At 41.7% G+C, this 13,781-nt stretch overlaps 1 protein-coding gene across 7 annotated transcripts; it reads left to right on the top strand.

The window, feature by feature from the left end:
- The first annotated feature begins 539 nt into the window (after positions 1-539).
- Positions 540-12,977, top strand: rogdi (rogdi atypical leucine zipper). 7 transcript variants are annotated; one of them, XM_023798403.2, is made up of 11 exons: positions 540-725; positions 1,498-1,569; positions 1,970-2,052; positions 3,229-3,283; positions 3,376-3,456; positions 3,705-3,800; positions 8,402-8,500; positions 8,588-8,701; positions 11,386-11,435; positions 11,629-11,755; positions 12,144-12,977. In XM_023798403.2, the coding sequence occupies exons 1-11, from the start codon at positions 642-644 to the stop codon at positions 12,312-12,314; spliced, it is 1,032 nt and encodes a 343-aa protein (XP_023654171.2). In that variant the 5' UTR covers positions 540-641; the 3' UTR covers positions 12,315-12,977. The 7 variants fall into 7 exon arrangements, 5 of the variants coding, with proteins under 5 accessions (XP_023654171.2, XP_023654177.2, XP_072561226.1 ...); XM_023798409.2 differs by having other exon boundaries at positions 12,127-12,305; XM_072705123.1 differs by lacking the exon at positions 540-725 and adding an exon at positions 732-877.
- Positions 12,978-13,781: the final 804 nt, after the last annotated feature.

Below are 13,781 nucleotides of genomic sequence, written 5' to 3'. Positions count from 1 at the left end.
GACTGAAAGCTTCCCTCTGATGTGTAGACGGTCCTCCTGAAATCTAGTAACATGCCTCTTTCGACAAAGCTTGATGATGTTCAACTTTATATCCATACTGCAATGTGGCCAAAATGTACATTTTTTGAAAAATTTGTTTTACCCTATATGGCATAATCTCCACCTCTCTTTCGGTTCTGGGATTCTCACGATGCTGAAAACCTCATAACCATGAAGTCAGGGGCATCTCTCCTTCTGGCTCGCAAACAAAACACGCCAATCCCCTTATGATTGTTTTTCTGATAACATATTCTAGGGGGAAGGTCAATTCGATTAAGGAGCATACTATTGTTCTTGGGATTTACCATTTGAAGTTAAGTAGTTACGTACGAACCATTTTTCTGTATTTTTACTGAATATTAATTGGTCTAATCACAAACTGCTTCAGGAAATGAGTGCTCCTGGCAAAGCATGTAGCGTTGTAGACGTTTCTGCGCAGTTTCCTTTAATGGTGACGGTAACTATGTTACCCCCGTCACCTACACCGGAAGTGGCTCCCGAAGGCGAGGCTTCAGAGAGGGGCGGGTCTGGAGGAGCGGAGCTGATACGTTCGGATCAGGCAGCCAGGCGAAGCAGCCGGGAGAGTCGGCCGATTGTGGTGTATGGCATTGCTTCATGCTCAGAGGTCCATGTTGTCCGATCTGTCCAAAATGTCAGCGGCAAGTCAGGCCGAGAGAGGTGTTCTGGTATGGTTTTCCGTTTCCTTTTGCGGCGTACCGGGGAAACGGCGTGAGGCGTATAGGGTGCCCGGTAACGGGAGTCACGGATGCGAGCCGCTATACAGAGGCTACCGTGCAATCGCCAAACGGTGGATTTTTAACTGATCCGAGAATTACAGGTACTGGTGTGTGTCGCTAAATGCAAAATAATTTTTTAAAAAACGGTGTTTTGTGCATTTTTACAAGGGTGCTTGTGTTAGATACAAGCCCGTTATTTACTATTCATTCCGCGAATGATTAAGCCGCGAATTATCACGAATACCTTGTTCCCGAGGCCCTTTCCTCTACTCTGTTCCTTTAGGTCGTGAATTATATTTTGGCATGCATTAACCGTCTGTTTAATACAAATGATATTATCTGTTAATTCTGACCGGTGTGGCTGCATGCATTCCTGAAGGCCAACCATCAGTTGCATAGCTTGATTAAATGATTCAAGAACGTCATTCCACCGTCTAATGAAATAACTTAATTAAAAGAACAAGCTAACTATTTAAAAGCCCGATAACGCAGTTTGCTGTTAACACTTCTCCTGCCTCGACCCAGACGCTGTAAACACATCCATCCATTTTTTGGTAACTTATTACCTAATCAGGGTTGCAAAGGTCCAGACTCTCTTCCAGGAAGAAGACTGTGAATCGGTCCATCACATGACACCATGACCGAGAGAGTCATGCACAAAGGGCAGTGGAGGCCCCTTAATTTACCCGACGTTTGTGCTATAATTACCTGTCATTCTCAGGAGGAAGAGTTTAAATGGCTGCTGAAGGAGGAGGTCCATGCTGTACTGAAACAGCTGCAAGATATTCTGAAGGTAAGTTTCAATATTTCTACTAGAGTGTGTCTTATTTTATTGCTTTAATAGATGTGATATAGATAGGAATATCGGTGCCACTTTACAATAAGGCTACCCTTATAAAGGGATTATGAATGGTTTATAAGCAGGTAATTACTTAGGTTGTAACACTTTGTAAATCATTACTAGACAATTATAAACAGGTTATACCACAGTTTTCTTCTTATTAATGAGTTACTACCATTTATAAGTGTCAAAAGGTAGCCTTATTGTAAAGTGGTACTGTAATAAAAATATATAACTTGACATATGTGCTATGTAATTCAAATTCAGGAAATTCTTTGACAATCTATATTTAAATAAAATCCATATCCATCCTGGAATCAACAGAATAAACAATTATTCTGTCCATCCCTAGGAAGCATCGCGGCGTTTTTCAATGCCTTTGGCTGGTCTGGAGAGCCAACTGAAGCAGGAGAATTTCATTCTGGGAAGCTCAACGTAGGTGGAGTTCAACCGTACGCCTGAAACGAAAGTGTCTCCACTGAAATAAAGGAAGCTGATTATGAGAAAGACCTCGGTGTGTATGTTGATGCTTCCATGTCCCACTCTCCACAGTGTGGGGAGCAATTAAAAAGGCCAATAGGATGTTGGGTTACATCTCTAGGTGTGTGGAGTTTAAGTCAAGGGAGGTGATGCTATGATTATTCAATTCATTAATAAAATCCCACCTAGAATATTGTGTACTGGTTTGGTCACTTACCTTAAAAAAGACATTGCTGCCTTAGAAAGGGTTCAACGTAGGGCTTCGAGAATGGTTCCTGGTCTTAGAGCAATGTCTTATGAGGAGAGTTTAGCTGTTCAGCCAAATGACTATTTCAATATTAGTTCAAATACAAGAACTTGTAGCCATAGGTGGAAATTAGCAGAACATTTTAAACTGGTTTTTAGAAAGCAATTCTTTACACGTTGTGTTGTTAAAGTTTGGAATAGTCTTTCTGTTAATGTAGTCCAATTAAAACCTTGGGCTCCTTTAAATCAGATCTAGGTAAGATGTTAAGTCTGAGCTGTTAACTGAGTTCTCCCCAAATGAGCTTGATGGGCTGAATGGCCTCTTGTTTGTAAATGTATGGTCCTAAGCTCTCTTATGAGACAGACACACAGGTGATGCTGGTGATAGTGAAGCCTGGGGTCCAAATGCAGCTGTTTATCCTGCACCCCAGACCCCGGAGCATTTAGTATGAATGCCTTTCGTAATATTAATTTTGGTACTTTAATTTAGGGAAAGGTCTTTTCCCAAATGAATAGGGCTCAAACAAGGTAACATGGAAACCAAGATAAGTGTTCCACTGTGCCTAACCCAGTGTTTCCCAAGCCTGTCCTTGTGAACCCACAGTCAGTCCATGTTTTTGCTCCCTCCGAGCTCCCTGGCAGACAGTCCACGTTTTGGGGGAGCTGGGAGGGAGCAAAATCGTGACCTGTCTGTGGGTCCCTGAGGACCGGATTGGGAAACTGGTCTTGAGCCACATAACTCCCAAAACAAATGTTATCAGTTTGGCTAAACCTTGAGCAAACTGGCATACTGGTGTCAGCCCAAGGTCAAGCTTTGACATTGCTCTCTGTGCCGCCGGTGTTATGATGGAGGTGCACTGTTTCTCTCATAGTGTGTATTTCCAGGATGGACCAGGTGAAAGGAGTCCTCACACTGCAGGGTGACACTCTGACACAAGCTGTAAGTGTGTGCCGTCTCTTTAAGTCATGAGCCTGGCGTCACACAGCTCCCCAGATCTCTGGCATCGCGTCTGTCCTTCTCTATTCTTATAGGATATCCATCTAAAGATGATGAGGAGCAACCAAGTCTTCCATTTTGCATTTCGGGATGACAAGCAGTGGAAAATGCAGCAGGTATGATATTTGTGTTTTCAGACACCTGGTGTTTAAAATGTTTCTTTTGAAGTTTTTATTCTGCTGTTCTCTAAAGCTAAAACATCTTGCCAAAATCGAAAGCCTGAGCATTATGGGGATTGCACAATGGAAACCACAGCTCTTTTGGAAAACTGGGGAAATAGAAGCTAAGCCACTATGTCCTCCTTATACTGGAAGTGGTCAGGCTGACTCTTCATTTTACTAACATGCCTCCCATAACATCCCAGATTCAGGACGCGAGAAACCACATAGCCCAGGCCCTGCAGCTCGTCAACAGCCGCGATGAGAGCTACTACTTTAAAAGTGGAGCTGAAGTTAACAAGGTTAGTGTGTCGTGAGGAACCTTGTAAGTATGAATTAACATGGCCAATAAACCTGTTTCATTCATCCGTCCATCTGTTCGTTCATTCGTTTGGTCATTTATTTATTCACATGGTCATTTAACCATGGTGTGTTTATTCTATATATTTACGTTGTTATGTTTATTAAGATCATTACATTTGATGTTGGCAATAGTGATAGTCGGCTTTATCCAAAATCCATGCTTGATAACCTGTCAGTGTTTTTTCCCCTGTCACTGAGGCTATATCTGTTACATTTCCATTAAAAAACATTATTCCAACATGGTGGATATGGAGGAGCTGGTTTCAGTAGTTTTCCCTGTTGCTGGTATGTATGCAGCTAAGTAGCATGAATCACAGTGTAACTGCTGCATATTTGCAGAAAAAGCAACAAATTTACTGATCACTGTGTCGATGCACACATACCTAATGTGGGCTACATCATTGATGTTTTCGCTTATTTCATTGTGTATGAAATTACTTTCGTAAATGATGAACGTGAAAACATCTGTGTGGATGGAGATTGTTTTAGTTTGAAAACTCAAGTTTTTAAACAAAAATGTAGCAATGTGGTCGCAGCCTGACACCCTAAAGCAAGTAGCAAAGCAATTCTTTGAGCAATAGGGCACAGGGTCATGCGAAATTCAGAATTAATGAATTGTGCCCAATTACATTTATGAATTGGGATTTGAATTGGCAGCACCCTATAGGATGTTGAATTGGAATTTGAATTAGAATGACAGGAAGAAGAATTTAATTTAATTTCTTTGACTTTAAATTAATGAAATGCAAACGGAACACAGGAATGTCATTAAACCTAGCAAGCAATAAGTACAGATGCTCCTCCACTTACGAACCTTCAATTTATGAACTTTAATAGTTATAGTAATACTATAACTTTATAGTTTACTATAACTTTAATAGTTATAGTAAAATAGTAATAATTTTTAGCTTTAATAGTAAAAATATGTTACAGCTCATAAGACTATGAATTATAACTTTTTAAAAATTACTTGTGGTGTATAAAAGGAGCCAAATCTCAGTGATTTGTCAGCTGTGGAATGTATGTGTAATTCACATGCCAAATTTAGTCAAAATCAAAAATGGCGACACAAAGGCTGTTTGTTGAAATAAAATGAAATGACCAAGTATTTTTGATTTGCAGTAGTACCTGTAAGGTTTGAGTCCAGTGTGAAATGAATCACATCCTGTTGTTAAATAACTATGCTTCTTTTTTAAAGTTAAAGGCAAATCAAAGGAAACATGTCAAAAAGAATTACTTTATTTTGTGTAGTTGCTCCTGTTTTTTATGCGTAGAACAATGTTTTGCTGTTATAGCTAGCAATAAGTAAAATATTATTGTTGATACACATGACATTGTTCAGCATTGTTATATTTAATCAGCAAAAGATCTTCAAAGGTTTTATCATTTTTAGATTGGAATGTTCTGGCCGGAAAATCTTTCCTGCTACACTGAAGACTCCAGGTAGAAAGAGAGAGCTGGTATAGCGAGAGATTTGCAGGCAAGTTGTGCAAAGCCCAGCACAGCTGATTTGGTTTCCTTTCCAGTCGACCAAAGGGTCGGCATCCTCTGCTAAACATTGTTGACTCAGGCAAATAGTGACATGTGAAGCTTTGGTGACAGGTGAGGGACTAGTTTAACTTTCATTATAGCCAGCAAACAAACAAACAAACAAATTTATTTTTGTATAGCGCATTATCACAACATTACATTGTCCCAAAGCGCTTTACAGCATCCCCACCCAAAGCCCCCAGTGAGTAAGCCATAGGCGACAGTGGCAAGGAAAAACTCCCCAGAAGGAAGAAACCTTGGGAGGGACCAGACTCAAAGGGGGAGCCCATCCTCCAGGGGCCGGCAGGGAGAGTCAGATACAGTTAAATCTGAAACACAAACGGGGAGCAGGGGGGAGATGACAAGCCGGTGCCACCACTCCCTCCAATCGCCAGGCAACCAGAAGGCAGGGAGCGGGTCATACAAGGAAGATGACACGGGCAGAACGGCGAGCTGGATGCACGGACGTCATTGGTAGTGGCGACGTCACATGTTGCAGGGTGTGCTGGACATCTTGATAGATTGAGGTCTCCAGGCAGCACCCCCCAGGAGAAGTAGGGGAAATAAATGCAATTAGTCAAAGTACTGAACACCACTCAGGTTCAGATCAGGGAGGCCGTTCCTCCCAATCACCCCCCTCCAGGCCACACTCATTGCCAAATAACTAATGATTTAAAAATTAAGCAAGAGTATCTAAGTCTACAGGTTGAGTTAAAAAATAACATTAGACTCTCCAAGAGGAATGTAGAAAGAAAAATTGCATTGGAGTTTCTTCCAGTATTTTAACTTCAAAATAGCTCTAAAAGCTCAAATCACTAATTTGCAGGATAGTAAGGGCCTTATAATTGAAAATTAAATTGATATAGTAAATGAGTTTAATGATTATTTTACACGGGTGTTCATAGTAGTGAACATGAGTAGCTTACCACCATTTAGTATGAATAAAGCGTCGTCTATGATCAATATATGTATAACTGAGGCTGATGTGGTACTAAGTCTAGCTAAGCTCAAAATAAATAAATCGCAGGGCCCTGATGGCATCTTCCCAATAGTTTTAGAAGGGATGAGGGATATTATTAGCCAACCTTTAACTTTAATATTCGAGAAATCGTTATCTGCGGGTGTGGTACCTTCAGATTGGAAGCATGCTAATATAACACCCATATTCAAAAAAGGGGATAGACGTAATCCAGCAAACTATAGGCCAATCAGTTTAACTAGCATTACTGGAAAAATAATGGAAGCTATAATTCAAGTGAAAATGGTTGATTACCTGGATGCAAATAACATTGAGGGATAGCCAACATGTATTTTGAAGAGGTAGATCCTGTTTAACGAATCTACTTGAGTTCTTTGAGGAAGCTACAAGAGAAATTGATCACAAAAAGGCCTACGATGTGATCTACTTAGATTTCCAGAAGGCCTTTGATGTTGCCCCCCACAAATGGCTCTTTCTTAAGCTCAAAGCTGCAGGGATTTTAGGAACTGTGGCAGCTTGGATCAAGAACTGGTTAACTGACAGGAAGCAGCGAGTAGTTATTAGAGGCACAATGTCACAGTGGGCCTGCGTTCATAGTGGGGTACCGCAGGGTTCAACTTTAGGACCACTATTGTTCCTAATTTACATTGATGATATTGACACCAATACATACAGTAAACTGGATGTAAATTTGCAGACGACACCAAGGTGGGTGGTGTAGCAAATACTGATCTAGCAGCAGAAAGGGATTTGGATTTAATTAGCGACTGGGCTGATACTTGGCAGGTGAAATTTAACACAGATAAATGTAAGGTAATCCATGCAGGGAGCAGAAATATAAAGTACAGATATTTTATGGGTTCCACTGAAATAAAGGTAGCTGATTACGAGAAAGATCTCGGTGTGTATGTTGATGCTTCCATGTCCCACTCTCGCCAGTGTGGGGAAGCAATAAAAAAGGCCAATAGAATGTTGGGTTACATCTGTAGGTGTGTGGAGTGTAAGTCAAGGGAGGTGATGTTACATTTATACAATTCCTTGGTAAGACCCCACCTAGAATATTGTGTGCAGGTTTGGTCACAATACCTTACGACGGACATTGCTGCCTTAGAAAAGGTGCAACGGAGGGCTACGAGAATGATTCCTGGTCTTAGTGGAATGTCTTATGAGGAGATGATAGCTGAGCTGAATCTGTTTAGCCTTGAGCAAAGGAGACTAAGGGGGGACATGATCCAGGTATATAAGATTCTAACAGGTCTGGATGCTGTTCAGCCAAATGGCTATTTCAATATTAGTTTAAATACTAGAACTCATGGCCGTAAGTGGAAATTAGCGGGAGAAAATTTTAAAATAAATCTGAGGAAGCACTTCTTTACTCAGCATGTAGTTATAGTATGAAATAGTCTTCCTGCTTGTGTAGTGCAAACTAAACCCTGGGTTCCTGTAAATCAGAGCTAGATAAGATTTTAACAACTCTGAGCTATTAGTTAAGTTCTCCTCAAACGAGCTTGATGGGCCGAATGGCCTCCTCTCGTTTGTAAATTTATGTTCTTATGTAAATATGTTGTTTATTTGTATTAAAATATTAAGCTGTATTGTAATTATTTGACTTTAATTCCATGTTAATTCTACTTCCTTAAATTCAAAATTGAATTGCCACAGTGCAAATTCAGTTGAAATGCACAAATTGAATTGTAATCACAGGGCTGTTCTCAATCCAATTCTGAATGGTGCACAACCCTGATTTTAGGTCAGGGGACTCGCTCAGATGCCCAAGAATGAAATCAGTCTGGTATTTGAACCAGCGACTATCCGTCCGCAGGCACAGTGTTCAAACTCGCTTAAGCCACACATTTCCTAAATGAGGGGAAAAAAACGGCTTTTATTAAATTTGTTTTTGAGAAATGTCAGGTCTTCTCAACTCTCTACTTTCCTTTTCATTTATAATGACTCTGTGTTAATTATCCCTGACTGTTCTCCTTGTGAAAGGCATGCTTCCGTGTGGTAATGCCTCTTGCTAATGTGTCGCAGCTGATGGACGCCGTGATGCTGCAGTTAACCAGGGCTCGCAATCGGCTGACGACCCCCGCCACGATGACGCTCCCAGAGTTAGCATGCAGCGGCCTCATGGTAACAACCCCCCCCTCCCCCAAATTTACAAAGATCTTCCTGCATTAGTCCACCGCACACAGTGTTTCACTCTTCCCCGTACTGCAGAAAATGTTCTCCCCTCCGATGCCAGGAGACGTAATGGTGAACTTCTACATCAATCTCAGCAAGCTGTGTCTGACTGTGTACCAGCTGCATGTCCTGCAGCCCAACACCACCAAGGTAGGCAGTACAGGGCTGTTCGCACCTCGTAACGTCTGGTATCTAAGAGCATAGAATAATAGAATATCTTTATTGTCATTGTATATGTACCCTGAACTCTTTATATTTCTGCACTACATATCATAAACAAAATGATGCAACATAGATACACAGTATATAGCAGAGTAGTGAATGAAAGTACAGTAATGCGATGATATATTAAATTTAGCAGGACTGAAAACAGCCAGTTGTTCCTTCTTCGAGCCTCACTGGCTTTAATTTGGCCGATAGAGGCTCACCAAGCCTGATCTATTGGCCTAATCTATTAATGCTAAGCTTCATTTACACAATCGGTGCATCCATCCATCCATGCCTCCATCCTTAATCGGCTTTTCCTGCTGAGGGTCACGGTGATGGCACAGCACTATGAAATTTTAAAATGCCCTCCCGGTACATATGTGTGGATTCTGAATACGCCACATAAAGAAGAATGTGCAGAGAAAAAATATTCTGTGGGTGTGCTGCCTCAGTGAGACTCTCACACTCTGATGAATTTATTAGCAAAATTTTAGTACTCCAGCCACTGCAAAAAAAACTCACACCGGTCCATCCAGACTAGTGTGGTGCTGAGGTATCACTCGCTGCATGGCCGCATTCAGGATCTTGTCCCTGAGGTGGTTTATCGTGTGGTGGGTGCAGCTACGCGCTGTAATCAGAGCGCGCTCCTTACCTCTCTCCTTTTACTAAGCACAGCCCATGCAAGGAATAGAAGCCTGCAATAAAAACGTGCTAATTTCAGACAAGGTCATAACAAGAAGGTGAGTAATAGGTTGAGTAGCTTGCCGTTATAAAAATGAATATTATTAAAAAGGAACATTAAGAGTCAGGGATGTCATGTGAGAGGGTTTTCAGTTCTTTGACACTCCGTCCAGCTGTCTTTCATAACTGCTTATTGAGTTCTGAGTTTTGTCGCGTATGCTAGCTAAATAACAGCAATTTAAACGATCGATTTAAAAAATTTTTTTTTTGGCTGTTCAGTTGTGCTTGGCTGTATTTAAACGATTTAAACAATCAATTTAATTTTCTTGGCTGTATTCAGTTGTGACACCCTCAGGGTGTCCTCAGATCAAGCTGAAAGCCTCACGGACATTTAAATTCATTTAACAGATGCTTATTTATGCAGATAATATTTAACACGTGTTATGGCATAAACTCATATCAGGAACCCTATAGACACAGGCATCACCAAAGAGTGTTTCATAATCGAATATGAAACTTATCTTAGTCTAATCGGTGCTTCTCGACTGGTAGGTGGCGCCATTATCAGTGGGTTTTGGAGTGTGGTGGAGTCCCAGTGGTCAAGCTGAGCCCCCGGTCAGCAAATTGCAGGTCCTGAGGCTAAACCCCTTAAGATCCGCTTGTGTCGGGAATCTCCAGTAGGCTGCCAATTTGAATCTCGTAGCTAATCACTATCTGGTTCCACGGCAAGGCCCTTAACCCCCATAAAATACTGCAGGGGTGCTGGAAAAATGGCGGATCCTGCATGCTGAGCCCCCACTTCCCTCTTTCTGTGTCATAGGTTATACACAGATTGAATTTCATTATATAATCATGCACCACATACTGATGTTTTGGTGAACGGACTGCGTTTGTGACGGTGGTCCCTGCGATTATAATGAAGCTGAGAAATTCCTATCGCCTAGTGACATCTAGCTGTCGTGAAGTCATAGCACAACGGATTACTCACGTTTAGAGTGATACTGGTATAAACAAACCTACTGCATTGCCAGTCCTCTAAAAGTGTAGCACATACAATAATCTGCAGTACATAATACTAGATAATGACAATAACTGTTACTGGTTCATGCATTTACTATACCGTACTTTTTACTGTTACTTAGGCTACACCATTTAGCCTAGGTGTGTAGTAGGCGACACCATCTAGGTTTGTGTAAGTACACTCTACGGTAAAATCTCCTAACGATGCTTTTCTCAGAACGTATCCCCGTCCTTAAGCGACACATGATTGTACTTGCTACCTGTACAATGACAATCAGGCACTCGATTATTACTGTATTCTACTGTTACTCCACAATGGAAGTCAACAGTGAGCCGGTAAGGGTCAGTGGTGGGGGGGATGAGGTTACTTCAGGGATCAAACATCCCAGAGGAGATGTTTCTTGAAGGTCATAAAGAACTGGAAAGAGCTTGGAGGTACAAATGCAGTTATGCAGGCCTGCAGACGGCAAAGCCACAAGTAAACCGGAAAAGCGAGAGATGGCAAAAAGAGGAACAGAAATAAGCATCCGTTTTAAGCTTAAGGCGGAATTTTCGAGTTGCTATTGTAGCAGACAGACTGCATATTAACCTTTGCATTAAGCGAAATGCTGTAATTATATTACTGTATGCTCTGCAAAATGTCAGATGCTTCAGCACAGAAATCCAGTTGGATTATTTAACAGGGGTCAGCATCTTAAATGTTTAAACACCTTAGAAAAAAACAATATAATAATCATTTAAAGGAAATAACTCATAGTTCCTGTGCAAATGCGTTTGTGGATATGAGAGCTGGCTGGAGTGTTTTTATTTCTTAATTCAGTTCCTCTGTTGTACAGTGGATGATTTAAAATGGATAACTTGAATTAGGAACAAGCTGTTTTCTATTACTCTGGTTTTAATTAACTTTTTTCCCCCCATTTTAATAGAATTTTAAGCCTTCTGGGAGCTCTATTTTGCATAACCCAGGGGCGATGTTGTAAGTACCCCCCCGTTTTCAGTGATGGGTTTGAACGTTTGTGCGTGCAACGTTACATTTGGAATTTTGCGGGTGTTATGTATAATCATTAGGTGTATAGTCATTAGCGAGGCCCAGTGACAACCTCTAAGCTTCTTATGGAGTCGTCCGGGATACAGAAACGCAAATAACACCTGAACATTCCCCCAATCAGCGAGATCGGCAACACTAAGTTTGAGGTCAGCCACGTGCACACGGTGGAGTGCGTCGTCCCCTGGCTTAACGACACCCTGGTCTTCCTCACCATCTCCCTGCAGCTCTGCCAGCAGCTGAAAGACAAGGTGGGTGTGGCCTAACCCTTTGATTGACTGCTTTGTTGCTCTCTTGCTCTCTCTCTCCCTTTCTGAAGCTTTTGAGCATGGCTGCCTTTTGCTAACACACTTGTTACCCGTGGGCTGTTTCGAAAATTATACAGATGGGGAAAAATACTCCAAATTCAAATTTGGACTTTGCTGCATATCTAAAAATATCTGCGACTTGGCCTGTGTACGTGTAAAACGCACAGGCTTGCACAGCGCTTTTTTCTTCCTCCGCCGATTGTAAATAAATGCTGAATCGCTGCGCTTCTGATTCAGCAAGTGCCCTTAAACCATGAAACTGCAGTCTGCCTGTAGCAAGTGGACCTCCTTCCCTCATCCTGTGGTGCTCTCAGATTTCCGTCTTCTCCAGCTACTGGAACTACAGACCATTCTAGCCGCCTCAGCGTCCAGCCAGAGGTCGAAGGAGGGCGCAGGGTTCCGGGCTCCTGGATATCGGGGCGGATCTCGTCCGCAGCACCACCATGCATTGGCCCATACTGTTCCCGTTCCGGCCCAGTTCTCTGCAGGCGCTGGCTTTTGACAGGACCTATGTTTTCAAGACTCCTGAAGGCTACCTGGTTTTAAAAACATGTATTTTTCTTAGTTTTAGCACCCTGTACAGTACATATTCACTTGCATGGTGGGTGTTGAGTTCAGTCTCGTCTCGTCTGGGGAATTTTTATTTTTTCCTAGGCAATGGATTGGTAGTTCTGGCAATGTTTGAGTAAGATGATTCAAAACACTACTTTTTGATGAATAACATATGGTATGGTAATACTACTTGGATTAGTGTCTGCTTGTGTATATATCCTGACCACCGTTTAGCTCGGCTGCCCAGACCTCCTGAAAGCCAGAAATGGTTCTCGTGGTAACGCAGACATTTTGCTGAGGAGTGTATGCGTAATGTGTAACAGCGCCTGAGGGGAAAAACATTAAATGCTAAAGTGAGGGACCAAATATCAGCACAGAGGAAATTTGGGTGATTTGATGATCACCAATAAGCAATCAGTGTGGCGTTTCGTGTACATGTGTAATAGTCACTATTAATTTATTGAACTGAATATTTCTGCTTTCTGATACGCATGTTGTCGAATTCGCAGCGGTGAGTTTAACTACAGTTGTTAAGCTAACCTCTCTATAAATTGAACTATATACTGTGCACTATATCAACCGTTACATATGTAATAAAGTGAATTTTCTAAAACACACAATGTCAGACCACTCTATGGGGTCCTCTGCTTTTTCTCGTGTGTTGGATAGGGATGGTCAGAGGAGACCTAATGCTTATCCCAGAAATTGTCACTCTTCATAACACAGTAACAGAGAAACGCATAAGAAGAAACAGCTTAAGCCCACTTACAGCACCTCCCATGGTGTAGGGGTCTTAGAGCATCCACTTAATGTCTGATTTCTTTTTGCTGAAACGATTCGCTACACTTAATCTCTGATACACATGCATGAGTTTAAATCTGTAAACGTCTAAGTGTGATACGGGCTTCCTTCACCACTGCACGCTCTGCCAGGTTTAAAGCATTCACTGTTATCCTCTGCAATTAATACGATCTAAGACTCTCCTCTTCAAAGCCTGTTTAAAGGGGCTGTATCCCTGCTCACCCCCAAATGCCACAGATCAGCTCCTATATGGCTAATCTGAGACCACAGATTCGTTTCCAAATAACACCCCAGGGCCAAAATAACCTCAGAACTGGATGCTACACAACAGTGCTTGAAAATACAAGCTGAAAAACTCGCATGGTAATGAAACTGAAATTGGCCGAGGTCTTCCTGTGAATAATGGCCAAATAATGTTCTATGGCCTGCTCCTTTGGATGTTTTCGCTGGATGGCAGTCTCCGTCCATTTTATCACACAGACCATCTGCGATGCGGGAAGATCAATGTCCTGTAAAGCTGTGGACAGTCTCATTTTAATTACCCAGCCTGTGATATATGTGCCATACTTACTTATATATAAATAACATGGAGGGAAAAACAGCAGTCAGTCGTTTT

This window comes from Paramormyrops kingsleyae, chromosome 22 (genome assembly GCF_048594095.1).
Source record: "Paramormyrops kingsleyae isolate MSU_618 chromosome 22, PKINGS_0.4, whole genome shotgun sequence".
NCBI lineage: Eukaryota > Metazoa > Chordata > Actinopteri > Osteoglossiformes > Mormyridae > Paramormyrops > Paramormyrops kingsleyae.
The sequence above is the reverse complement of the archived record's forward strand: the minus strand, read 5'-3'. Positions and strand labels throughout refer to the sequence as shown.